Source organism: Pomacea canaliculata, linkage group LG2 (assembly GCF_003073045.1).
Source record: "Pomacea canaliculata isolate SZHN2017 linkage group LG2, ASM307304v1, whole genome shotgun sequence".
In the NCBI taxonomy this organism is placed as follows: domain Eukaryota; kingdom Metazoa; phylum Mollusca; class Gastropoda; order Architaenioglossa; family Ampullariidae; genus Pomacea; species Pomacea canaliculata.
The window spans coordinates 18,566,435-18,593,802 of record NC_037591.1 but is presented as its reverse complement, the minus strand read 5'-3'; the positions used below and the strand labels follow the sequence as shown (position 1 = coordinate 18,593,802).

Genomic DNA, 27,368 nt, shown 5'->3' with positions numbered 1-27,368 from the left:
GGAAGTGGCCCTGATGACAACACAAATGTGACCCATGCGGACCTCGGGTAACCCTCAGTTTCACATGTCTGATGTAGATCCTAGCAATCTAAGATGAATTAATTATAGACAAAAACTATTTCCAGTTATATATTGATTTGGTTTCATCACTCTAGTCCTTTAGAATAGTGCAAGCTGTAGATGTGACACATCTTTGACCAGATGCTTGTTGTGAGTTATGGTAGGTATTGTGGTGTCTTGTGTCTGACGTCTTGTGTGCGTCATTTGTTCCACGTCACTTGGGGCGGTAAAAGACGTCATATATAACAGAAAGCAGTTGCTCTAAAAATGGCCAAGTGAGCGGGAAAACACGTCTTCTCCTCCATCTTCTCAAAGTATGTTTACGTTCGTCATATTACAATGATGCAATACTGCATTTGATATTTTTGACTATTACTTAATTGATTTTGTTCTCATGCATACATGCAATAGACATCCATCTTCCATTATATAATTTTTTATTGAAGATTATCACAGTGTTTTGACAATTAATAGAGCACCACACTAAAACGCTATATATATATAAGTGCTTGGATTTGAGACATGATGGAAAGACAAAATTCCTCTGGCTCTCTCTCAAACGTTAAGGGGAATGCCAGGTCGTCTTTTGCTGGACGCATTCATAGACTAAGATGTCAGTGAGATAGATCTACACATCAAAAAGTCTTTTGCCTAGAGCAGAATAGATCGATAATCAGAAAGGTGGATCAAACCCTCAGGAGAATGCCCACGTGATCACAATGCAGAAATTACAGTAAAAAGTTTAAACACATGACTGTTTGGCACTTGTCGTGACAAGAGTTATCCCGTGAAGGTACATCCGGGGTTTTATGTAATCAGTCCCCTTTTACGTTTTAATAATAATAATTGCAAAATGTGTAAACCCTTAAATTCTGAGCATGCTCTTAGTGCTCCTTCTCCACTTTCAAGAAACTATTACATGGTCAATCTGGTTTTCCATCTGGTCATCAGGGGAAACAGTGCCACCTATGAAGTGAAAGCACAGAAGTCTGTGAAAAGCTCCCCGTTTTCATTGCAAATGCCAACGCCATGTCTTCCCACAATGAGTTCCCTGTTGGTGTTCTCATCTCCCACTTGGCATTTAGGTCTCCCATAATGATCTTCTGATCCCTTCTTGGTGTGTAGTCAAGCACAGACTGCAATGAACTATAGAATTCTTTTTTTTTTCTCTTCATCTGCTGCATTTGTTGGTGTATAGCTTTGGATGATGGTGATCTTCCTTCATTTAGCGTTGAATCTTGCTGACATGAGCCGTGGCGAGACTGGTTCCCAGGTTATCAGCGCCTTTGTTGCCTCTGTTGACATCAGCAGTGCTACTTTCTGGATATGATGGTGGTCCAGGTCTTTGAGGTCAGAGGTTTTTCCTGATTTTAGTCAGGTCTGGCCACTTCCATTTCATCTGGTTTCACATAGCCCAAAAGCCCTGATGTTGTATTCTCTCATTTCGCTTGCTGCTTTTGTAGAGGGTTCTAATGTTCCAGGTCCCTATCCTAGTTCTTGCCTTGGTTGTCAAAAGATGAGTCGGCAAGCTGGCTTCCCTGTGGTTTTCACCAGCACGCATCACAAGCTCTTCTAGAGAGTAATCTTCCCGGCCAGGCCCCTGTTGTGGTACTGTTGCGGTTTATTGTAACATTTTTTTTTATGTAAGTGGGTTGTTAGCCGAAAGTAAAACTCCCAAACTGTAAGGCCAGAGTGCAACATTTTAGTCAGGCCTCTACCCTGGCAAACCTATTCGGCTTGGTCAGACCTGCCAGGAGCACAAGGCTCCTGCCGACTTAGCTCTGTGGATCCACAAAGCACAACCCACCACACCACTACAAGGTAAGTTCCCCCAATTGGTGGTGGGAGACCCTTCATGTAGTCTCTGCAAATAAACTGAAATGCGTCATCCTCTGTTACTCCCTCTATATTATACCTCGTTTAGAGACTGCCGGAGGACTATATGCTCAACAGGTAAAGTCTCTCTCTCTCCTGCCAGCTCCTCCTTGAATTCTTCTTGATCTTATAACATTTAAAAAAAAAGGTGACACTAATGACCTCATCTTTCTGGAATGCCTGCAGGAAATTCTTTGACTATCTTGGATTCTATTCTAGTGCTAAAGTTCCAAATGTTGGACCTTCAGCTGCAGCAGCAGTCCCATCCTGCCAGTCTAAACAGGCCTTTTCAGCCCAGTTTGTGGATGGTTATTTTTCTCTGCAAAACTTCACATCATTTTTCTAGCCTTGCAACACCTTCACTGATCTTTGGAGCAGAACATAAATCATGTGAGACTCACTTTCTACTCTCCAAGATCTTTTTTCCTGACATTTTGATCACCCTCTCATGGTCCAGCCCCATACCATTTATGCGGCTCTTTTTGTCACAAGGACGTTGTCTTTATTTGGGCTCCCAGCCATGCTGACATCCCAACAATGAGCAGACCAGGCTATCAAAGGTGCTTGCCATTCTCCTGGTTAATTGCAGTCACTGGTGTTATCTCACTTTGCATCTATCTTCATGGCCTATGTCTAGTCCCTGTGGCAACGACACTGGTACCCTCTGGGCCAGAATAAGTTACATTCCATCCTTCCCTGTCTTTCTGACTGTCCACCCCCAGGACGTTCTGTACAACAAGAGGTAGTACTTAGTAGACTTAGGATGGGACACACAGTCCCGCCTTTTATAAGCAAACCTCTCCCAGTTTACCCTTGGTGCCAGAGACCGTTTACTGTTGTACAAACATGCTTTAATTACGCCTCTGAAGTATCTGACAGCAATTTTTTACTATACTTTTTTAGGTTTTCTAGTTTATAGCCATCGCATCAGCAGCTATTTTTCAGTTGTAAAGATGGTAGGGATTTGAGGTTATGTTTTTTTCCAGTTCTTGTTTATTGGTCTTTTAACATATTACCTACCCCTTTTAAATTATCTTTTTTTCGTTACATTGGTTTATATTGTTAGTGGTGTTATTGTATAACCTGTGAGTATTGTTTTTCACCCTTTCAAAGTAATGTAACCTTCTCTTGCTGTAAAATAGCCTTAGTTGCTGACACAGCATAAAACTCAGACACCAAGAAATAGCACGTGAGCTTTCACTCTAACAAGTCTGGCAGCTTTTCATAGAGTAGTGAGCTCTACTCGGTAGTCAATGGAGATTCAGCAGGTAGCAATGTGCTGCATCCATTTGGGTAGCGTATGAAGTTTCCACTTCCCCCATTATGAATGGCAGCATCACATGCCTCATCTGTGTAGATATGGCCACAGAGATATACTAAAACTGATGTAGTATTTACAGCATGACCAAAGGAAGGGAGTTTGGTTGGTCTTTTTTATTGGTTATCCCTGAAACTTCCGTACTTTAGCAGAAGTCCTCGAGATAGGTGTTCCATTGCACAGTCCTGAAGGGGCCTTCTGAGGCATTTGTAATGACATTGCTATGGTTCCTTCTCAGCTTTTTGGCCAAATGATTGAAGCTTCCATTCTTTGGTCTGTTTTTAATACCAACAAAAAGCTTGTGATTGCTTTTGCGCTGTCCTGGCTTAATTACTCTCTATACACGGATCTTCCTAACTGCTCACTGGTCAAACTTCAAAGGACTCAAATTAATGCTGCTCATATTGTCTTCCAAACGCAAAAAACAGACCATACTACACCCCTCCTCTATAAGTTTTGCTGGCTGCCAGACTAAGCTCCCACAGATCACAAGATAGCCATGCTGTGCCACCATGGTCTTCATGGCCTTGCTCCAGCATACTTATCTGAACTATTGATGTTTTACTGCCCAAGTCTGTTTGGTCTGCTTGGATTGCTCTCCTGTGTCATGCGTTAGACAGAAGAAATTCAGCAAATGTTCCTTTTCCTTCTCATGCCTCACTGCTTAGAGTTCTTTTCCTATTTCTCTTTAAACTGCATCAACATTTGAGGTCTTCAAGTCTAACCTTAAAGCCCATCATCTCTTTAAGAGATATCTTGCACAATACTGTTCTTCTCACTACATCCATACACTTAGTTCATGTTTTTGCCATGATGTCATCTGTTTACTAAAGCTTATGTTTCTTGCTTCTGTTTCAAGCTTATGAACTTGTCAGTTCATTTGTAGTCTTTCATGTGCAGCTCACTGAGATTGCATCCAAATGGAGAAATGTGCTTTATAAATTCAATTATTCTTATTAAAATAAAATTTAATCTCAAATGTCATCAAGGCATACTATGTGGTGCATACTGGTACATTGGCTTGTGTAGGTTACAAGAGAATGGAATCATTTTCCCCATGAACACATATCTTGATCAACAATAATTTTTGTTTCAACACTAATTCAGAATAAGTTCAATAGATATATTTTTCCTTAACAGCAATCTCATGTCAGATTATTCTTAGATAATAAAGCTGAATTACACAAGCTATATATCCAATCAATATAGGTTTTCCTATTATTGATGAATGAGACCTTTCTGTGTGGTTTTTTCTATCTCTGCATATATCTGCAGAAGCCACACTGAAAAAGTAAAGAAAAATGAAAGAATAATACAAATTTCTGAATATGAAGCTGACTAAATCCACTAAATAATGATTTTTTATGTATCTTTTAAACAATATATCATGCTCTTCAAGGTGCACTCTCTTTTGAATTAAGGTCTTCTTTTCTTTTCCTAGTCCAGAAGGTCAAACACACACGACCTTTAGCAGAAGCCGAAGGAAAAAACCTTGACACTTTATTTCTGTGAAAATATAAAAACATTTTCTGTACAAAGAAATGTACATGGCATTAGTACAGAATACAGTAAATGTACAAAGAGAGACACTAGCATGCAAAATGTAAACTGCACCATCAAAAACAAATTCTTCTTTCAAGAATTGCTGTAACAAGTCTCAGCTGCAGGTTCAGGTCAGTGAAGTTATAATGCAGGCTAAGGTAAGATATGCAATGATGGCAAAGTTCAAATGAGATTCCATGCTATCCTGAGAACATAGAAAGTATGAGTACTTTACAGTGAGTTGAATTTCAGATCTAGATGACAATCAGCTTCAGTTTCTGTTCTAACCATTTCTGTTGCCTGGGCTGATGCAGCTTGTGAAGACTGGAATGCAAATCCCTGGACGACTAATTCTGCTGCAATGTCTACCTGCTAATACAAAAGGGTTTATCAAAAATGTCTTGCTTGTGTAAAATGCCAAATAAATCTAAAAGAGGTCATGTGAAGAAAGGTGACCTTTCTTTCCAAGCATGACACATTTTACAAAATCATTTTACATAATTAAATAATTTGTTCTTCGTTGTGCATGTTTGTAATGATTTGTTTAAATGTTTTGTCCAATTTTTCCCAACTATTTGAAATAATTCAGAACCTCTTCTCTGAAATTAATGACTAATTATGCATTAATTGACTTCAAAGGATCTAGTCATGTTAAACTTTTTTCCTGTATAAATTCATGCTTCTTCTGGGTCAATTATGCAGATGAAAATTTGGCTAGCATTTATAAACAGATAGTTTGTGTCCACCTCTTGAATATGTTTTCATAAGTTAACTGAACTGTTGCACTGTTCTTTCCACTTCTAGCTTTAGTACTGAGAATTTATAACATACGTCAACTAGGTACTAACAGAAATGTGCAAGCAGACTAGATCCAACTACATCAAATATGAAGCAAGAAAATATATAAAAAGTAGAAAATCTTTAAAATAGTGACAAATATGGCATAACACCAAATAAATGAAATAATGTGGTGAATTTTCAAATGCACAAACCATATGTAATTGATTGCTATAGGCATCATCATGTGGAATTTGAAATGCACAGCCAAAACTATAAAATGTGTGAAAGCGAGGAAAATAATCATGCTATGGTTAAGTTAGAGCTCACAAAATTTTATTTAAAATAGATGGTAAATTCTTTACAGTAATATATCTGATGAAGATTTTTGTACAATTTTGTATCCACCCTGATCACAACAAAATTAAGGAGTTACCTGGTCTTTGCTATTGTCAAATAACTGAAGGCATGGCAGCAATTCTCCTGAAGTTGAGAGTTCATATTTCACAGTTTGTGCAGCCAGAATCTTCCACTCAGAACAATGACAGAGACGCTCAAAGGTCTCACAGGCTTCATCACTCCAGCTCCCACCTTGAAACACAAAACATGTTCAGTGGTAGTGGTGGTGACAAAAAAATGACATAATAATAAGAATAGGATTTACATAGTGTATTTCCCCACACAAAAGACAGTTCAATGTGCTTTACAAGGGGCAATAAGTGATGAAAACAAATAACATTTGCAGATATTTACAGCTTTTCTCTGTGGTCATTGTAAAATAAATTACAACTGCAGCACTACTGCAACAAAAACTTTAGTTTTGTTTAGTTTATTTCTTGTTACTCCTCAAGGCGCATAGGGCCGCAACAACACCTCACCAGCAGACCCTTTACTTTATTTGATATTTATATTTTGCACCGTTTTACAGTTTGTTTTCATTAATATGTGCTCCAATTCTCTGCATGACTAATGTGTGATCTGTCTTTTGCCCAGTTTAAGCTAGACTTATCTTGTTAACACAAGCCTGAAAAACATTTGAAAAATAAAAAGCTGTCTGCATGCTTTTGCACACTGCACTTTATTTCTTATTCTATAAATTATTGTTATAAAAAAACATACCTTGTCATATCTAATGTTTTGAACTGTTGTGGCATTTTGTGTATAAAAATTCTATAAAATTCATTTTTTTAAATTCATAACTTTTAGACTCATTGACCAATTTCTATTAGCTTGGTCTATGTGTTTTTAGGTGTTCATGATCTATCGAACCATGTAATAAATGCCTACCAGCGTATAACAGAAAACAATTACTTTGGAGTACATATTCTTAATGCTTCTCTCCCCTTCCTACAATAAAGAATTGAAATGAACAATCAGCAAGAGCTTGCTGGCTAAGTACACCATTGGCCACTCAACAATACGCTGTCTAGCACTGGCCGGTTAACAACAGACTGCCAACTACTTATCTCTAGCAAAGCTATCTCAACAAACCTTTAATGTCATACAGTAATGTCTCCTTGCCTAACAGGATGCTCTCTCTCTCTCTTTTGTCTACAATCTGTTGTGGTTTTATTGTCATCAATTTGTGAATCTACATCTTTCTTAGTACCTCTGTGCTAGATTGTTTGTGTCTTTCTGCCATTTTCCTTATGGAATGGGCAAATGAGATTGCAGTTTTTATTGATGGTTTCTGTATCCTGCCAATTCCTTCATTACCTGTGATTTATAGCATTAACTTCTACAACTGTCATGCATCCAGACAATGCTTTGTAATCACTTATTTATATATGTAATGGTTCAACTCTGCTTTAATTTTTTTACTTGGATATATGGATAAAATGATTGAACAGTGTCATGTGGTAACTCAAATGGGGAGGTAACAATCGCCACAATTAAGGTCTAGGTTGGTTTGTTGACAAGCCCGAGGGCCCTTAGGCAAGGAAAGGGGGGCATACGTGCCAGTGTAGAGGTGGTGTATGTGGCAGGAGCGCAGAGGTGTTGTAACTGGAAGACAGCCCTAAGTGGTAAGAGTAAGCTAAGCGCGACCAGCCGGCTAGCAGAGGTGTCAATAAAGAGAGTGACACCTCAGAGGCTCCCACACCCGCCAGGTTGACGGAGTTAGTCACCTGTCCACCATGCCACTGCAGGTGGTCGTTCTCTTGTCGATGTTGGCTACTTGATTTGTTGGTGAGTGAGTAATCAATGGCATCCCTCGGTGTATGTGATGTGCAAATGCACATGTCCCTGGACTTGGAAAGGCTCGACTCTGTGTTGCCGGGAGAGCAGTAATCGCTCTCTGACATGGTTGACAAATCGGGCAGAAAGGATGACGAACAGACGGAGCAACACTTTCAAGGGACAGTTATCAGTGCCGTGACTGTCGGCTGAAGTATTGATCTCCACCCAACCATCATTGTGAACCCACAATAACAAGAACAGCTTTAACATTAGAGCTTAGGTGATGTGCGTGTGAGAGTGAATGGTATAGAGAAATGTAACAGCACTGGAATAGTGGAAGTACGCTTAGCACGGATAGCACTGGAACCCCCTAGACAAGTCTTTACATCGTATGTAGTTGTATGTGTTTATGATCATTAAATCTTTTCCTATACATTACATCACACGTCGAGTTTTGTGTTTGGGGGAACAGCAGGAGTGGGGGCTCGTGGTAAAGTGTGTGATCGTCGTGTGAGTATTGTAGGTGTGGTTCCCCTGCAACTTTGTGTTGACGTGGATAGTAAGAACTGAGTTTAACTCTTGCCCATGTGCCCGGTTCCCCGAGCCCAGTATTCCCGTTTCTGATAAACTCAGGAATGCTATAACAGCAAATAATTAATACATTTTCTGACGTTAATTGGAGTGATCTCCTTTTTTACTAACTGGTCAAAGATGACTTCTTTTTCTATGCCGTATTCTTTACGCTGATCTCCATCTGGCTTGATCTTCTTCCTTAGAGAAACTGGCTATTGCCACATTTCATCTTGCTTTGTTTCTTCATTGGACAATTATTTGCTCTTCTTGTGCAGTGCACCAAGCTTCTTTTTGACAGCAAAGCATACAAGTGCACCATAAAGTGCTTTGAGTCCTTCTGTTGCTGGAGGAAGGTGCTACACAAATGCACTTATCATTATTAAATATGACTCACCTACAGGCTCCACATCCGCCAGCTTGCACTCAATAGCCTGGACAGGTAAACTGAGGTATTCTGGCCTGTAATCAATTGTTAGGAGTAACTGAGCATGATTTACAACTGCCTGCCAACAATCATCTTATCCACAGTGATACATAGCTATTCTAACCATCACCAGTACACACACTATGCTACAACATGTACCAGAATTTAAGCTTAACAGCTTGTTATCCCTACCACTCTCTGCTCCATTTGTGCTTACTTGAGTTGCCTCAGTTGGTCAGGTTTGACAAGACCATTGTCTCCAAAGTCAATGAAGTACAAATCTACATTTCCTTCCTGCATGCCAAGTATCCTTGCACGATACCATGCTCTATCAGCTTCAAAAGGAGCAGCAACCACGTCACCTGGCCTCACCTCCGAGACACCGTAAGTCTGTCACAAATACCAAATGGCTTTCTAAAATCTCATTTTTCATAAGTGAATCCGTCCCCCAAGCATTCTATGGCAATCACCATTTAAACATGGTTAATCATTTTTACATGGTGAGTGGCTATGTGAATTTAAAGTTTATTGCGAAAGCTAAAGAAAAACTTGTGATGACAGTGAAAGAAAGAAAACTATATGCATGATTTATTATATAAGAACAAAAGAGCAATGAGCAGAATAAATCAAACATCATGCTGTCCATTAGCAAAAGGAAACAGCTGTGTTCTAATTCATTAAACACTTGAAATTTACTGCCCCTATAGCAACTGGGCTATAGGATATTAATCTTTTAGATGCATATTTTGGAATTGGTTGTACGCATGATGAGATGGTTTTAATTTCAGGTTCAACTGTTCGTAAATTCACAAAAGGGTAGCAACTTAAAACAGAGTTTGTAACTACAAAATTTTTTTTAAATCATCGCCTGACATACAATCATAAAGATGACATTTTCCCTTTTCTTCACCTGTGCTGTGGCTGAGTTGTTGTAAAAAGATGTCATATCGTCCGTCATTTTGTCTAACTGTAATGATGATGCTGTGATAATCTGGACCCAGAAGTGTCCTGGATGTTCTACAGCTGACACAAACACTTCCATGGAATCTCTAATTGATGATGATTCTGAGCATTTGATTCCGACATCCCATTGTTCCCCTTCCTCCACAACTGGAAAAAAAAAAAAGGCTTGAACATGAGACATAAGTAAGGATTCTTTTGGTGTTACTCTCCAGCTAATGATGAAATAAGTTATTGTGATACTCTCCAAATAATGAAGCGATGAAAGTGATTTTCTCCAACTATATAATTCACCTCTTGATGGCAATGAAAATAGTTGTTCCTCTTTTTCCCTATTAGTATGTGCTTTAGCTTGCTTCTGTTGTTCTCTGCTCCCATCATTGACTCTGGTTTTTGCACGAGACTCCTCTTCTTCTGAAACCTTTTCTTCAATCAAAGACTGGAAATTTCAGGAACAAAATTATTTGCACCATCTGAACATCAAAGGCTATTGCAACATAAACTCATGGCCCAGACAAAAATCAACGTCAGGTTAGAAAAGTTTAAGAGAATAGTTCAGAGGAAAAAGCGTAGCTGCAAAAGGAATTAAACTGTCCATTAATACATTCATATGGCTTCAAAATGCTTGTGTGTAAAACTGATTGTATTGATGTTTGGTTAGTATTAATCTATGTGATACTGTATGAGTGTAATTATCTAGATCAGTCAGTCTGTCATTCGTCCCTTGACAAGTGCTGGTCATTGGGAAAGCACATAGACAGATGTGGCAGCTGACAAGGCCCAGCACTGAACAACCTCTAAGGCAGGGGTGGGCAATTAATTTTCCCAAGGGGCCGCATGAGAAATTGGGATGGTTTTCGGCCTTCGATGTCATTGATCAAACCACTCTACTAACTCGTCTCCAGATGGAGGTGGGCATTGGTGGTTCCGCCTTGCAGTGGTTCCATTCCTACCTCAGTGACCGCACACAAAGGGTGATGGTCAATCAAGCTTCTTCAGTGACAGTTCCATTGCTGTGTGGTGTCCCGCAGGGCTCTGTTTTGGGCCCGGTTCTATTTTCTATTTACACATCTCAGCTTGGTCCTCTCATTGAGAAGTATAATGTGAACCGTAAGATGTTTGCAGATGACACTGAACTCTATTTTTCATTTAGTACTGACAGTGAGTTGGTGCGTGAGGCAGCTTGTGCTGTAGAAGATTGTTGTTTAGAGATCAAGTCATGGATGCTGAGGAATAAACTCAAGCTTAATGATGAGAAGACAGAGGCGATGCTATGTGGTTCCAAGCTTAGCCTTAGCAAAGTCTCTCTAGACTCCATCCAAGTGGGTCAAGCTAGAATCCCCCTCTCCAGCTCCGTACGGAACCTTGGCCTCTATGTCGACAATCTTCTAACTATGTCTGATCATGTCAGTTCTGTAGTCAAGGCATGTTATTTCCATATCCGCACTCTTGGACGACTCCGACCCAGTCTTAATAAGACGACTGCAAATGAAGTTGCTGTGTCCCTCATCGGTTCTAAATTAGACTATGCCAACAGCTGCCTCTGGGGGATTTCAAAGAGTGAGTTGTCGAGGCTTCAAGGATAGTTGCAGGAAAGAAAACAACTGACCATATTACTCCTGTACTACGTGACCTACATTGGCTTCCTGTGGAGAAGAGAATTGAGCACAAATTGTTAACCTTAACATATGGCTGTCTTCACGACCTTGCGCCTGTCTATCTGCAAGAACTCATTCGCTGTTACCAACCTCAGCGGAACCTTCGTTCAGCAGCACACTTCAGACTTGAACGACCGAGTGTTCAGTCAGGGAATACTAACAAGAAGACTGCGGGATTTAGATCCTTCTCCAATGTAGCCCCGCTTTTGTGGAACTCGCTTCCCCTCTCGACCAAGGAGTCTGATAGTATTGCATCTTTCAAGAAAAATCTTAAGACTCACTTGTTTAAACTTATTTGAAGTTTTCATTTGACCTGCAGTTTGGTGGCTGCTGGGATCACCGCGCATTGAGCGCATCTTTGTGATGCGGATACTAGCGCGCTACAAAACTACATCATCATCATCATCATTTTTAGAGGGCCGGACTAATATAGTTAACTCAGTTTTACCCAATACTGTATATATAGTATATATACTGGCAGGCAGGCCAGCAGGCGGGCCAGTCAGAGACAGGAGGCGGACCGGATCCGGCCCGCGGGCCTGCCTTTGCCCAGGTCTGCCTTAAGCTATATTGACATTCTGTTGGAAACAACTCACCTTTGCTAGTTTGATCTGCTGTTGATGTCCAGTAATAGAAATTACTCTGAAAGCTGAAGTTCTTTGTGATCTGTGGCTTTTGTCAGCAACAATTTTACACTGTGACAAGCGTGAGATCATCCTGATATTTTCTCCTCCACGTCCTGTCCATATTGTGACATAATAAGAAAATAAATGAAAACCAGTGATTTAAGACTCTTTGTTTATAAAATCAAATACAGTAATCCCTCACCTATCATAGGGTTACGTTCAAGAGATTCGAGAGACAGGTGAAAACCCGCAAAGAAGCGTTGTATTTGTTTTATTATTTATATATATTTTAAGGCTTTATAAATCCTGTCTACACTCCTATAAACCTGTGCCATGAACAATCTCATGTTGGCAAATGTACACAAGCGATAGTGGTGTACAGTGGTGACACGACCGAACCACACCAGCTGCAGCTGCTTGACAGTAGTGAGCACAGGCTCCAGGGGACCCACAAAGGGGGTGACTATGTTGTTGACAAAGTCATTTGTCTTTTGCTGCTCTCTGCTGCTGCCATGATCCTGAGACAAATATCTGCTGTGAAACTACTGTACTGTGAGACAGTCATGCCCAGATATTTGAAAGACTGCACTTCCTCTGCTCATTTGGATCTTCACTTTGCAAAATCTGACTATGAATATCCCTGGACTGCTGGCAGACGATTTTTTCCCAGTTAACTGCTAAGACGAGGCATGAGACAAGAAAGCTTCTGGTTTATTCACATTCTTTGTTACGGCTCGCCAAGACTAACAGTGGATTACGTCACAAGAGGCTAAGCGTTGGTCTTGGCAGACAAACAGCAATCCACCACCTATACACCTCCTTGATCTGACAGTGTTCACCATAACTTTGTTCTTGTCTGTGTTGATCTCCACCTTGTATGCCAGGGGTGGGGAACCTGTTTACCTCCAAGGGTCATTCTGATATGCTCTAGCTGGTCCAGCTGTAGTTTTTCCAGTGCGTTAACACTTTTGCAAAGCGTACAATCCCAACCTGCCATCCTGGCACCACTGTCCTGAGTCACCACAATTTGTCATTTCATAATAAGGTCCGCAAAAAGTATGTTCGGCTCCTATGAAAAGCATAGACAAACAACTGTTTGGAGTCTGTAGAAAGTGTGGCACTTTTTGAATACTTTAAGTTTTAATTATATTACATTTAAGAAAATCTGGTGAAAATAAGGGTTTGTAAAATCAGACTGTTAACTAAGGAGATCATATTAAATAGGTGATCATCACTGGAGTTAATTTACTGACTTATAAATAGCTGCTGTTTCAAAAACTAAGCAAAACAAAACAAAACAGCAACAACAAAAAACAAAATGATAAAAGTGAAAGAAACCAGAGTTGAAAGTCAGTATATAGATCCAAACAGTTTGCACTTTTTTAAAATGAAGAACAATAAATCCAATCCATCTGCAAAAAAGAAGAGAAGAGCAAAATGCACCCAAGGTACATACAAACAAGAAGATCCATTACTGATCTCAGTCAAACTACACCTACAACACAGAAACAGATCATTGCAATACAACTTTGTACAGATTATTTGCCATGCACTAAAAAAAACAAACGGTGACACAATAAACAATGCACTGCATACAAAAGAACTGCTCACGGACCAATGATTCTGCCCAAGCAGTAGCCTGGCACCTGGACTTCCTCAGTAATGATGTTGGACACATCTGCCACAATCTTGCGAATCATCAGCTCTGCCTTCAGAGCTTCCTCTGATGTGCCTCGAATGACCACCAACCGATCCTCTTCAGATGTGTGGTTGCTGTCATGGTCACTGAAATACACCTTGGCACCTGACATCTCATGAATCTGGACGAAAAAAAAAAAAAAAAAAAAAAATGGACCCTGTAACAATTAACAGGTGCAGTGGGTAGCATGAGGACTAGACCCTTTGAACAGTAAGTATGAAGGTCTGATTTTGGAGTCACCAACAGTAATATTAGTGATTTCAAACACTCCTGTCACTTTTAACAGAAGCTATAGTGTAACGACAATAACTAGTTGGCAGAAAAAAATTACAAAAATTTGAAACAGGTCCAAGCTTGAAGAAAGAGGAGGCAGATTGTGATTATAATGCCTGCGCACTGACACACAATAAAGGGCATTCCAAATAATGGATTGGAGAAAAAGAAACATTATTTGTACATGCACACACACACACACATATTTTTTTTATTTTTTAGTTCAGACATGTTTACGTTATTTTAAAATTTGCTTCTAGTTACCAATGTGCATGAATGTTTATGGAGTTTTCCATCCTTTTTTATGTGTACCTGCTTGTCCATATGGAACATTTTGTATGTGCCTGTGCACATGACAATTTTTTCAAGACTTTTATTTTACTCCCCTCCACCCCTTTAAAGAAATCCTTAAAAATTTTATACAACTTGAGAAACAGAAGGAGTGTGACCATCTGTTACCAAAAGCAGCTGATGTCAGTCATCAGAAGTTGTCATTGACATGGCAGTATGGTTGAAAGGCAGGAATTTGCCTATTTGACTGAAGAACGCCCTTTCCCTGCCAGAACAGTAAAGGATCTTCCAGTTCAGACATTGCCCATGTGCACAAACAGTGTACACGTTTTCTGCAGGTTGTTGAAGCTTTATGCTGCATGATTAATTGTAGTAACTGCTGTTATAAATGTCCCAGCAAATTATTTTTCAGATTTTCACTACATGAAGCAAGGTCAGTGCCTGATTATTTTCACAAAACGTTACAGTCATAATTATCTGCTATATTTCATTTTTATGATTGTATACCTTGTTTATAAGAAGTGATTAATATATTTTATAATTTTAGTAGGCTGATTCATTTCAGTAGACAACAGTAAACCAGAACCTTAAAATATAATCTTTAAAAACACTATTACCTTTCATGAGAAAGTAAAAAATAGCTGTCGATGGATAGATCTAAATAAATAGCCAGCTGTAAAAAAATTGTTGGCAGATACTTTGGAGGCCAGGACATGTAATTAAAACATCTACAATGGTAAAAGGTCTATGGCACCAGGGGAAAACTGATAAGGCTTCACATAATAAAAGGTGGGATTGCGTGACATAAGTGTGTCCTAGTCTACAAAGTAGTACCTCCACCTGCTGCATAGAATGGCCTGGAGGTGGGTAGTCAGAAGGTTAAAACACAAACAACCAACCTTCCAAAAGTTGAAAGTTTTAAAGATGTCTCCAACTACCTAGTTTTTAATTAAGAACAATTATATTCTTCATTGTGAAAATGTGCTTATGAAAGCAGAAAAAATGTCATGCCAGTCATAATACTGGAGAAGTCTAACATATAACACTTGCCTCTTTGATGGTGATGCCTTGGCGCCCTATTACTGAACCTACGGCTTTGTTAGGTACAGCCACTTGGATAACTGTCTGTCGTGATGTAATTTCCACTTTTTTAGAACCATATTCATCATCTGCAACACAAGAATGAGCTTTCTGCAATTCCACAGAACATCTATATGTCTCATAAGTTTACTGTTAAGATTTATTTTTTTCTCTTTTCAACTTTCTTCTTTTATTAGAAGTAGGTATTATTTTGATTCATAAAACTGGTTTGCTCTCTCAAATTTACTAGTGTTGCAATATTGTGTCTGAATGGACACAGATCTCACCACAATATATAAGATATTTAAAAGTTTTTGACCTGATAACTGTACCATTAATTGTATACTGACCATCGTCCCTTCGCACAAACAGCCAGTAGGCTAGACAGATAGTTGCTGGAATGGCGATAAACACTGCTGCCAGCTTTCCTAGAATGCTGATCTGTTGCATCACAACCCAATGTGTTTGTACAGACAAAGATGATTAGTCCCTGATCAAATGCTGCACTGCACAATAGATAATTTAAACATTCAACATTTGAAATGACTTTTCTAAGTACATATGCCCAACAAAGAGAGTATGTGGGTATGCATGCACACACACTGAACAGGATCAGAAAGTTATGTCTTATTTTGAATTCTGATTTTATACATGTTCACCTTTCTGTTTAATCACTAATAATAATACTGTATTATGAATAACGTATTGATCGCAGCTGAAATTACTTGACAAGTCTACTCGCAGCGTTCGTCTGGCTACTTGATCTGTACAATAAACTCCAGAATTTTCAAAATATTTTCCATAGTTACCTTCAAAACCTTTATCATTTAGTTAACAGGAATTCTTTTACACAGTGTAAGCTCAATTTATGACGATTTCTACGATATTTGTTTGCAATATATATCTATTCTGTTGAGGTTTTTATTTTGGAGTTACCTAACTTGTCACCAGCAGACGTGGAAGCTGTTGTGTGAAAATTGCAAAGACAGGAGAGTAGAGAAAACAAATCTTTCTTTCGCTTTGACAAAATCAAATCCTTGTCCACTTTGCCAGTCACCACCTTCTAAGCCGTTTTATTTTGTGTATCATGTGATATGCAAATGAAGGTCATAACCCTTGTGGAGGACGACTTCCGAGTCTTCTGTTGCTGAGTGTTAACAGGTAAGGTTAAATTTTGATCGGTTTATTTTAATAGTAGTGAAAGTTAATCTGGTCTTAATCTCGTTCTTCATCAGTTAGAGTTTATCCTAGATTGCTCCTTTTTCCACGATATATGGAGGACAGTTAACTGTAAACTGCAGTTAAGCATAAAGTGTACGGATTTGTATACAAACCTGTCAAGATCAATTATAATCTTTCATGAGCTTGTCCAGTTACCTCTGCGACGTGAGTAAACAGGACCGGTTACTTGGACAAAGGCTAAGTAGACTTCTTAATCGTTTGTGCCAAATTAATTGCTACCGTGAGATCGTGCCACTATACCAGCTTTCGACCTTCCACTTAATTGTCATGAATCTTTTTTGAAGTATTTTTTACATTGAGCGTCGTGCATGGCGTCAGGGCAACAACAACAAAAGAAAAGTGTGTGCACGAACTAAATATTAGTCCGTGGAGTGTATGTGGGGGAAGGGTGACATTTGTAGTCATCGCGTCTTCTTTTTATCTCTAGTGATGAGTACCTGAAGTTACTTTTCACTTTTAATCAGATGACGAAATCTAGGCACCTATATCGATCATCCATTCGATTAAACGCGTAGCTAGGGGTGTCATGATATAGCTTATCAGTTTGATTAATCCGAAGGGTTACTGAAATATTTCAAAGCTTTTAGTTTCATTATAGCAGTTCTATAACCGAAACGCTGGACTGGTACTGATGGACCACTATATACAGTGCCGTGGAGATTGCGAGAGCTGATTTTTGGTTGGTCCAAGACCATAGAATTTTCTCTGGATTGGTTTGATAACCGCGAACGTGACGTCACAGATTTGTGATATAATCAGTAGTTTCCATAAACTTAAGGAAAATACTAAGGTCAATTTTTTTTCAGAAAAGTTTTTGGAGCATGCATTTTCAGGTTCCTTTTTGAGATGTTTTACAAGAGTTTGAGACAGAATGCCAAGTCAATAGAACCCATCACAAACGATAACAAAGAAGCAGAGAAAGTCAAAGAATTTACACACCTTGTCTAGTAACAGCAGATGAAGATACAAAACAAGATATGAAAAATAGACTTGTTGAAGCAAATCAAGCCTTTACCATGCTAAAAGAAATTTCGAATTGCAAAACTATAAAAATCTTCAGAAGCAATGTCCTTTGTCTTACTCCATGGAAGTGAATGTAGGAAGATATAAAAAATCAGGCAGAAACTAGAGACCTTTCAAATGTCTGAGGAAAATTTTTAAGATATTTGGCCTAACAGAATTACTAACGAAGACATCCTTACAAGAGCTAGCTGCACAAATATGACAACCACAATCCAAGTAAAGAATATGGAAAAAGGACATATGTACAGAATGAAACCAGAGACACCATCCAAAATAGCCCTTCATTGGATCGCTGATGGGGAGAAGAAATGTGGTCGGCCAAAAGAAATGTGGCAAAGAACAAGAATTAAAAGAGCAGAAACTGTCCTGGAGCAGCAAGGCTAAACTTGCTGCTAAAAAGCTAAAGTGGAGGTCTCTAGTGGATGCCTTTTGTACCACCTTAGGGTTATGAAGAGAAGTAGGTAAAAAGCAATTTCAGATATAGTACGGTGGCTTTGCAGTAAACTGAAAATAAGTTTTCAGTGGGTTGCTGAATTCTTAAAAACAAAGTTAAGATGTGAAATGCTACCTTCCAGTCAGGAGTTGTGCATAGAATGAGTACAAATAAGAAGGGTTTCTTTTAGATAGCTGGAAGAGAAAAGGAGAAGACAACATAATTAACCATCACTGGCCAGCACTTCACTTACCAGTAAGACACGGCACATGCTGAGACACACTACATGTGGAGAGGGGGTGGGGGGTGGGGTGAAGGCTGCATCTTCCAAGTAAGGTGTAGAATATCATTTCTTTTGTACTTCAGATTTTTGTAAATTTTAATTTGTTGTATTTTCAAATAGATGTGTATAAGTAATGTTGTTTTCTTTGTATCTGTCAATAGGCACAGTATTTGAAGTGTTGTTGAAGTGACAAGGGAATACATTTTTGAGTATTAGGCCCTAGTAACCGACTAGGAGTCACTTACCTCAATAGGAACTTGCTAACCAAGACAAGAAATTGTGGTCGCAGATATTTTCTTGAATCAGCGGAAAAGGGCGTCTGTTTTATTATCGTTAAGTTTAAGTTTGTTCTGTGTCATCCATTTTGAAAAGTCAAATAAAACTTTCTGGGTGAACATTAAAATACCACGTTTGTCTGTAATCTTGTTTATTTACAAGATCTAATCTGACACATTTCTCACCACTCAAGTTGCAGTTAGATGATGCTTGACTGCAAAATTAGAATTTTACAAATCTACAGCTGAACAATAAAAATGAACTATATTTAAAATGCAACTAAAAGCTAATTTAACATTATTAGGATCATAATTAAAGCCGATTTTAATGCTCTTTATATAGTAACTCCTTGGCATAATAAAACACTTTAAAAAATAACAAAATAAAGCATTACCAGTTTATCTCTCTCAAGTATTTAAGCAGATGATGAAATAAACTTGAGACTCATTGTGTCTCTTGGATTATTTGTACCCATACTAATTGCCTCTGCTTGCAGCCATCTTGATAATCAAGTGGGACAAGCAACTCAAAGTATGCTTACTGCTATACTTATGAAAAAGATCAAATCCTAAAAGCCTTTAGGGTATTTTTTAAAGACTCTTGGACCATTTGGATCTTTAATGGTGGAAAAATTTCCCCATACTAAAAACAATTATAACGAAAACTTTGATTTTTCTGTGAGCTATGGCTAACAATAAGGTTATCACTTGAAAATTAAGTCATACAAAAGACTGCAAGGTTGCTTAGCATCTATGGCAGGAAATAAAGGCAGATTTTCTATGTTGTAATGATAACATGTTTATCAAGTAACTTCTGGTAAAATTGTACAGTTGAGAAAAGTGTTGTTTTTTTTAAAATCTTTAACTGAATTTGTTAAACTGTTAAAGCTGCATACTGCTTTTGAGTTGTATCATTTACAATATCAATTCACATAGTGGGATCTAAAATATAATACAGCTTTAAAGCTTCTGATCACATTTTTTGGAGGATAACTATCTTCTTACAACTGTTAAAAAAAAACCAGTTCTGCTAAAAAAGAAAAAAAAAAGGACATTGCTGGCATCAACTGTATGCTAAGGACAAAGAAATATGATTACTTGCACATTTCAAAATAACTGTGATCGATATTTTTGATACCTTCTGCTGCAATCAAAGAAGCAACCAGTGAATGTTTTCAAAATGCTGTGACATTTTGTTTAGAATATTTACCTTCAGAGCCTCTAAAGTATCTTGGATATCCATCTAGTGCTGTTCGATTATTAACAATGAAGTCACACAAAAAGGGAATCAGATGGAAGGAAATAAGACCAGTTGATCATTGCAATCTCAGGTATCTTTGTATTTGCAACTGGTGTCTACTGTAACCATGTCGACAACATTAAATATGTTAAAATCTGTTTCAAAACACATATTTAAAAAAAAAAAATTGAAGTACACATATGAATATGTATAAGCAATGGATGAAACACGTGACAAATATATTCACAGATTTATTATATACACCCATAACAAAATCTATTTATATCAACATTAATAAGTATTGTGCACCCTAAATGACCAGAACAAGAAGTACCTGTTTCAAGTCTCAGACTGGAAAATAAAACCCTAAATCAAGGCAGTAAAGAGATGCGATGATGGCGATAATCATCATCATGAATAAATATTATAGTGAGAAACAATAACAGGCTTTGCTGAACCTTAAAAATGAACATTTTCCCTTTAAAATGTAAAACTTTAAATGGTAGCAATGCATAGAATAACAACAGTTTGACATAAACCTGTAGAATGTAAAGTTAAAGAGAAAAAATTTTTAAATTTTCCTTTCAACTGTCCTGACTCTATTTGGGTGCTTGAGTTTAGTTGGAGTCTAAAAATAGGCATCACTCACTGATGAATGATTATGGGTAAGTAACGTGAAACTATAGTTGCTTCATCATACGAAATGTACTTAATTTGCTTGGTGTGTTAAGTTCAGAATTTATTTCAATCAATATCACAGATCTTCAAGTGGTTGTACAAGATGTCGGTCTTAAAAATACTAACAGGTTGAAACTGTTGGGTAGCTAAGCAGCCTTCCGAGTGTTTTGTTTTAGTAATTGAAACATCAGCATCTTTAAGAAGAAGCTACCAACAAAATAATGCTAAAATAGTACACTTTCTTAAGAAACAAACACTAGCTTTAATGTCCTGATCAGCATGAACCTACATGACCTGATACATGTTTAAAACACCCATATGTGTGCATGCAAGATGTTAAAAATAAAAATAACTAGAATGAATTTAGCAGCAGCAATGTTTTAGTAACAATATATTTTACCTAAAGATGCACATGCATTCTCATAAGTGTTATGTAATACATATTTACAGTAGGCCTACTCACTAATGCTCATTAAAATCTGCTATATCAATGCATAAATTTTCTTATGAGGTTATGAGTTAAAAATGGAAGTTCAGTTGGCTAACAATAATTCATGATACATTTACCAATAATGATAAAACATTAGCAAAACGTTATTGAGCAATAATCTGAAGGTAATATTAAGTAGGTAAGCAGCTACATAAAGAACAACCTTCCTATATCTGTACGACAAATAAAGCAAAAACCAGTAATATGAAACCCTAAAGTACCCTAAACCTCAGCTGGGGTACTGTGGGGAGTCTAGCCCAGGACAGGCAAAAGTGGAGGACCTTTGTCGCTGCCCTACGTGCCGACCGGCATAACAGGCAATAATCTAATCTAATCAGTAATATGAAAGATAAGCCCAGATAAAGACTCAACAAAAAGGATGACAGAAAACTAAAATAGGGAAGAAATGATATAAAACAAGATGTAAAATAGAAAGAAGTCTACTTCTTCATTATTGATACCACCTTATAAATTATTGTCATAGACCTTTGGACACTTGATTTTCCTGGTTCTGCTGACATACAGATATAGCTCACTAAAATATCACACTACTTTCAAAATAGTCAAAGGATAATGAGCAGGGACCTACTTGCATAAATGTTTGCATCACCTTCTCAATCTACCCACACAGATGCTTATAAAACATAACCATGCACAATGTTAGGGCTTTTTCTTCAGGCTATAACTTGATTGATGGTGCAAACATACGAGGTTATCCTTATGGTATTGTACTTGATGGTCTGTATAGATTTGCTTACAATCTCTAACCCTAAACCTCTTAAGAAATATCTGGCATAATCAAGCATACTCCTCACTCCTTAGTTCTTCATCTTCATACATGTTTGCCATGGTGTCTGTTGGCTGATGCTTACTCATATCTCATATCGTTGACCGTCATTCATTTGTAGTCTTTTGTGTGAAGCCCATTGAGCTTGCATCCACATGAGAAAATGCACTTTACACATTAAATTATGGTCTCTGCAATAGCCAAGTGGCACCAATATCTTCTTTATGATACTTTGCTAGTACTAGAAACAGTACAGTATTTGAAGACTGTTTCCACAAGTGATGATCTACCAGCAAGGGGCACAACTGGTAAAACAAAACACAAAAAAAGGTTAACTACAAAAGGCAACCTTAGTATTGATGTAATTGGTGTTTTTATTAAAATATTTTGAGAAACTTGGAGGTATGTTGGCCAAATTAGCTGGTACTATTTGGGGTGGCCTTTGTATTATCATGTGGCAATCCTTATATATATTGTGAGCTGACTGCCTTATATCTCTAAAATCTGCAACAATTAAAACATAAAAGAAATTTCTTGTGTGTACATCATCAGTCACCCTTAGGAACATCAGGGTTCATGCAGAGATTAGCAAACAAAATTCTGGAGGTTGTTTTCCCACTAAATCCTCTTTCACATTTATAGGCCTATTTATAGTTGCCCAGAAAATGTAAATCCCAAAAGCGCTAGCGCAGATGTGAAAATTATTGTGTTGTTGAATCTACAGGAAAACCTATAGTAACGGAATAAGTGTTCATGTGTTCCCAAAGAATTCCCCGTTGAGATGACAATAGATCAACTTCATTCGTGTGTGTAGAGCTTACTTCACTGCACTTACACAGTACTCTGTATGTGAACGCCACTTCGTTCCTGAATGTTTCCCAGTAATGTACACACTGAAGAAGCAAGAGGGTTTTGAAGTACCACAAGAGTATCTTCCAGAATCCAAGCCTACTATTCATAAGCATGCTTTTTCTTGTCCAACAACACAGAGTAACTGCATGAACACATAAATGATCACTGGCGATATAACATATTGTTAGTAATATGCACAGTGTTCCCAAAAATATATTTATGCTTTTCCATATTTTAAAAAACTTGTGCAGGCAAAAACTCGCTTTGTATTTTTGTTATTTATGCTAACAACTGTATAAACAAATATGCCCATATAAACATGTAAATCAGTCCCAATGGTAGATTTGGGGATATCACGACAGTACATAACATAAACTGTAATGGTCACCTGCAGCTTGCAAAATGTGACAAACACGAGTAATGCTCATCATGTGGTATTCTTCATCGTCTGCTGCTTGAGCATTTGGGTTTGGGGTTTTGAATCTTCACAATACGCAGGTTCCAACATGTACAGCAGCTGTTCTTAACCTTTTACTTGTGACGCCCCCCCTGACGAACAAAGGTACGTCCGCGCGCCCCCCTTAGCCAGCAATGTAAGCTAATTTCACTAATACCAGTATAAGAAACTTAAAAAAAATGACCACCTTCGCGACCCCCTTGTAAGCACGTCGCGCCCCCCCCAGGTTGAGAACCGCTGATGTACGGTTTAATATCTCCAAGGATTATGAAGTGTTTCATACTCGTCTTCACTGCTAGAGCACAATAAATGAAGACCGTGTGATAAACCCAATGCATTGCTCCATCTTCTAGCCATTATACATTTACCAAGATGCAGTCTGACCACCACCAGCTGCGATGTCGCACATTATTCATGCGAAGGAGTAAAAATTTGCAGGATTTGCTGACTAGATGCAAATTGCTAACTTTGAAAATATATAATAAACTACTGTTTCAGGCACTGAAATTTATAAAAAGTATTTATCTCTACCTACCGTAATCTGTTTTTAACTCTGCCCAATTAGGTAAGTCTTTATACTTAGCTTCACTCATGGAAGAAATATTCAAAGACACTGAAAAATACACACTGCATTTTTGTCTGTTTAGTCCTACAATATCCAGATTTTGTAATCTTTTTCTTTTAAGCATCGATGTCAGAAACTGCCCTTTCCAGGCATGCAAATTGAACTTCTTCCTGCATGGGTGAGAGCCAAAATATTTCCCAGGGATGATGTGTGGTAAAAAAAATCTGAGGAATTTTCAATTAACCAAATTTAGCATCTTGATAATAAATTGTACTTTTAGGTTACAAGTATAAATTTTTGTGATAAATAATGAACCATATTGAGTATTCAGACTGATTTAAAGCATATGCATAAATTAAAATATTTATTTAAACAATTATACTCAAAGAAACAGTGATCACTACCTTCATCATAACATTATCTAACTGTACTAAAACATTCTTCATGTAGTTCCCCCCCCCCCCTAATTCTTACAAAGTTTAGTTTCTCATGCTTCCTCACTGCCCATTCTCACCCCTAATTATTCAGAATTTTATTTTTTAACTAACCCAGGTCAGTCTTGAGATTTTTTTTTATTGGGATTCAGAAGTTCCATTCATGTCTATGGCAGGAAAGACTTGATCTGAGGAATAGAGGTGAGAATCTCATGTGGTGCTGGTTACCTTGGTAGTCATGCTACGCCAATAGCTTCAATCTGATCTGGCAAGTACCCTAACTTCCTTCAAGTGAAACCCATTCTTTTGTGCAGGAGGGTGAAGTCTGGCCTTTAAAAAATGCAATAGTTATCACTCTTAGATCCTGAGAAGACTTGTTTTTTATGCCTTTTTGAAATGTGGAGCACGAAAAGAACACATTTTACACACAATAAAGCATGAATAAACATTCCATTTTCAATAAAGTTCTTGCCCAATTTATAGGGATCCATTTGCTAAAATACTTTTAAATCATTTTGCCCACTTTCAAATCTACACATTTTTTTCATCAGCACCTATAATAACCATACACATCCCGTTTAATAGACAATACAAAGAAAACTAAGAATGCATAATCTGAGGTGATGTCAATGGCAAAATTCCCAACTTTTGTTATGGTATGTTTAAACCCTTTCCAGGGCCGGTATTATTTGGACAGAACCACTTTTCCTGATTTTTCTCCTGACATTTCCAATACTACTTTCCAGCCAATGCATCAAAAAAAACCCCCCCCCCCAAAAAAAAAAAGTTCTTCACAGTAAAACACAAAATTATTTTACAGTCTACAGCCTAGTAACTTTAACTGATACAATCATAGTCTACAATATGCCCATTTTCTGCAGCCATCAAAGGCTGATACTTTACCTGCTGTCGTTCGGTCAACACTGGCTGAACAGACTTTACCGTTTTCCTTTTTTGTACTGACACTAGCCACGTAGTTTGTGGGACATGCTCTAAACCAGAGCAATGATTCATATTATTGCTTCTACTTAAGACACTGCACATACAAGCACAGTGCACAAATTTATGATCCCATAAGTTTTCTGCATATCTGTTTACATATGCAAGAAAGTGTCATGTAGTTGAAATACTGCACACTGAGAACCAAAATCTGATCAAAACAGATGTACTACCCAAAAGAGCTTTTCATTAAACAGATGATACACAACCAACCAAAAGAGTCCTGGAAGATCAGATCAAAAAGAACTGGTAAGCAGAAACTGACAATGTCAAAAAACAAAAATATGATGCAATTTTAACGAACATTCAATAAATATTACATAATCAAACTACTGTAATGTCTTCCCATTTATTAACTAAATATAATGAAAAGAAGCATGACTTGCGAACAGATCTGTTTATTCATCAAGCTTGCAAAAGTGTAATAGCATCTGTATTACTGCTGCCCACCACTTTACAAGCATGCGTCTATAGTAGTCACACTGGATGGCTTTTGTGAGCATCTATACATGTTCATTAGCTGTTATATTTGGCTATAATAATTAATTTTATAGAAATGAACTGCCACAGGGCAACTCACTGAGTTAATGACTGTTTTGTGTTTACTAGCTACAACAACTATTCACAAATAAATGCAAGACTTTGTACATAATGATGTAATCAATTAGTGATGTAACATTACAGCAACAACATATATCTAAGCCAATATGAGGGGATGGACTTTCCAAAATAGCAAATCATAGCCCGTCATTGTTATTCACCATGAACCCCAACACCCCAGTATGATAGTAAGAGAAATAACAACCCCCTAAAAGACTGTAATAAGAGAACTTCTGGTTATTGCTGGTATTAATGGTAATGACAGGCACTGCAACAGGATTGGAAACCAACACTAACATGCAGATCATGCTGATGTGTTTATGAGTGAAATGACTTAGCATGCTGTTCAAGTCTGTTATCATCACAAATAAAAAAGCTGTGCCCTTTTGAATGAACAATAATGTGAAAGGACAAAAAGATGGGGAATTGATTTTTCATGCCATCTCCTACCAATGCTAAATTATCAAGAAAAAGCAGCAGGCTTAGTAAATAGGTGCCATGTGATGAGAAAAGACATGGTGATATTATATCAGAATCCAGGGTAGCAAGTGCTTGCTCTATTGATGACAAGCACTTAAACATCGCCGCTGAGACTATACAAAGCTAAAACAAAGCTACTAATTACTGTAGCTAATAATTTTATAGATTATTCCTGCAGATGCAAAACTAACAGTGCTAATGAGTCTGCAGCATATAGTTATCTGCAATAATTGGCTATAACATTTAAAGATGACTTATTCATTTAAAAAAAAAAAAAAACTTGACTCCAGACTCCCAGGTCAACAGCTACTCTCAATGAAGCTCCTTACAAAGAGATGCTAATGGTCCCATTTTTTTTTAGGCAAAGTTCTTTTGGTTTACAAGATAAAATGTGACCAAAAGCATGACTTGCCAAAAAGAAAAAAACCAACCAACCAACCAAAAATCTGCCATATCAATTGAAAGTGCAAAAGTGAAAAACATATTAAAATACTGCCCTTGAGGATCAAGACTTCTAAGGCTGAAGGCATACTCTAGGAAACAAAATGCTAACAAGCTCACAGTAAAACGCAAAGCAAAAGTGGGTAAATAGAACTTTCCTCCTGCAACAAATGTGTAGTTTTAAAAGATAGTAGTCCTGCACTAGGACTGTCTAGAAGAGTTCTTCCAACATCTTCCTTCACTGTGACCAAACATGATTGTACTTAAGTTAATGGGTATGCAACAAATCGTATACCATAAAACATCTAGTCTGTATCAGGCAAAAATTTGCACCACAGAAAACCTCAAATGCAGTCAACATCAGATGTGTTGCTTTTAAAAAAAAAAAATGACTCATTATTCACGAGGCAAGTGATTTAACTGTAAATGGTCCAGGATATCTCGATTCTTTTAGTATGAAACCCTGATGATCCTCATATGGTACTCATGTACCGCACAATACTGAAATCCTTTATTTCAGTGTTACATATTGCTTGCAGTTTCAATGTGTTTTTTTAAAATTCTGATGTATGATGACAACGGTTTTCAAACAGCTGGACTTGATATCAAATTGTCTCTCCCTGAAACTTCAACAAGAAGCAGCTATCTTTTTAGGTGTTCAAATGGGAGGCAACAATAGGTCACAGATCTACTCATGGAGGAAGCATGGTGTGGAGGCGGAAGCGATCTCTTATGTGAGGTCGAACATCCTCTTT

At 37.8% G+C, this 27,368-nt stretch overlaps 2 protein-coding genes and 1 long non-coding RNA gene across 10 annotated transcripts in view; 1 reads left to right on the top strand and 2 right to left on the bottom strand.

Moving 5' to 3' along the window:
* Positions 1-480: 480 nt before the first annotated feature.
* LOC112556121 (tudor and KH domain-containing protein-like) lies at positions 481-16,420 on the bottom strand. 8 transcript variants are annotated; one of them, XM_025224818.1, is made up of 12 exons: positions 16,271-16,420; positions 15,685-15,840; positions 15,305-15,423; positions 13,607-13,811; positions 11,962-12,104; positions 10,002-10,146; positions 9,658-9,857; positions 8,965-9,137; positions 8,718-8,782; positions 6,009-6,163; positions 5,084-5,164; positions 481-4,759 (listed from the first exon to the last, which is right to left on the bottom strand). In XM_025224818.1, the coding sequence occupies exons 2-12, from the start codon at positions 15,782-15,784 to the stop codon at positions 4,754-4,756; spliced, it is 1,392 nt and encodes a 463-aa protein (XP_025080603.1). In that variant the 5' UTR covers positions 15,785-15,840; positions 16,271-16,420; the 3' UTR covers positions 481-4,753. The 8 variants fall into 8 exon arrangements, with proteins under 8 accessions (XP_025080603.1, XP_025080602.1, XP_025080601.1 ...); XM_025224817.1 differs by having other exon boundaries at positions 5,084-5,167; positions 16,271-16,419; XM_025224816.1 differs by having other exon boundaries at positions 481-5,164.
* On the top strand, positions 16,358-26,433 carry LOC112556122. The gene is made up of 2 exons (XR_003097625.1): positions 16,358-16,495; positions 18,477-26,433. It is a non-coding gene; the product is annotated as an uncharacterized LOC112556122 (long non-coding RNA).
* Positions 25,475-27,368, bottom strand: part of LOC112556120 (CTD small phosphatase-like protein 2) — a 28,817-nt gene continuing 26,923 nt past the window's right edge. The window contains exon 12 of the mRNA XM_025224809.1: positions 25,475-27,368. Within this exon, the coding sequence (XP_025080594.1) occupies positions 27,306-27,368 (63 nt within the window). The 3' untranslated portion in view covers positions 25,475-27,305.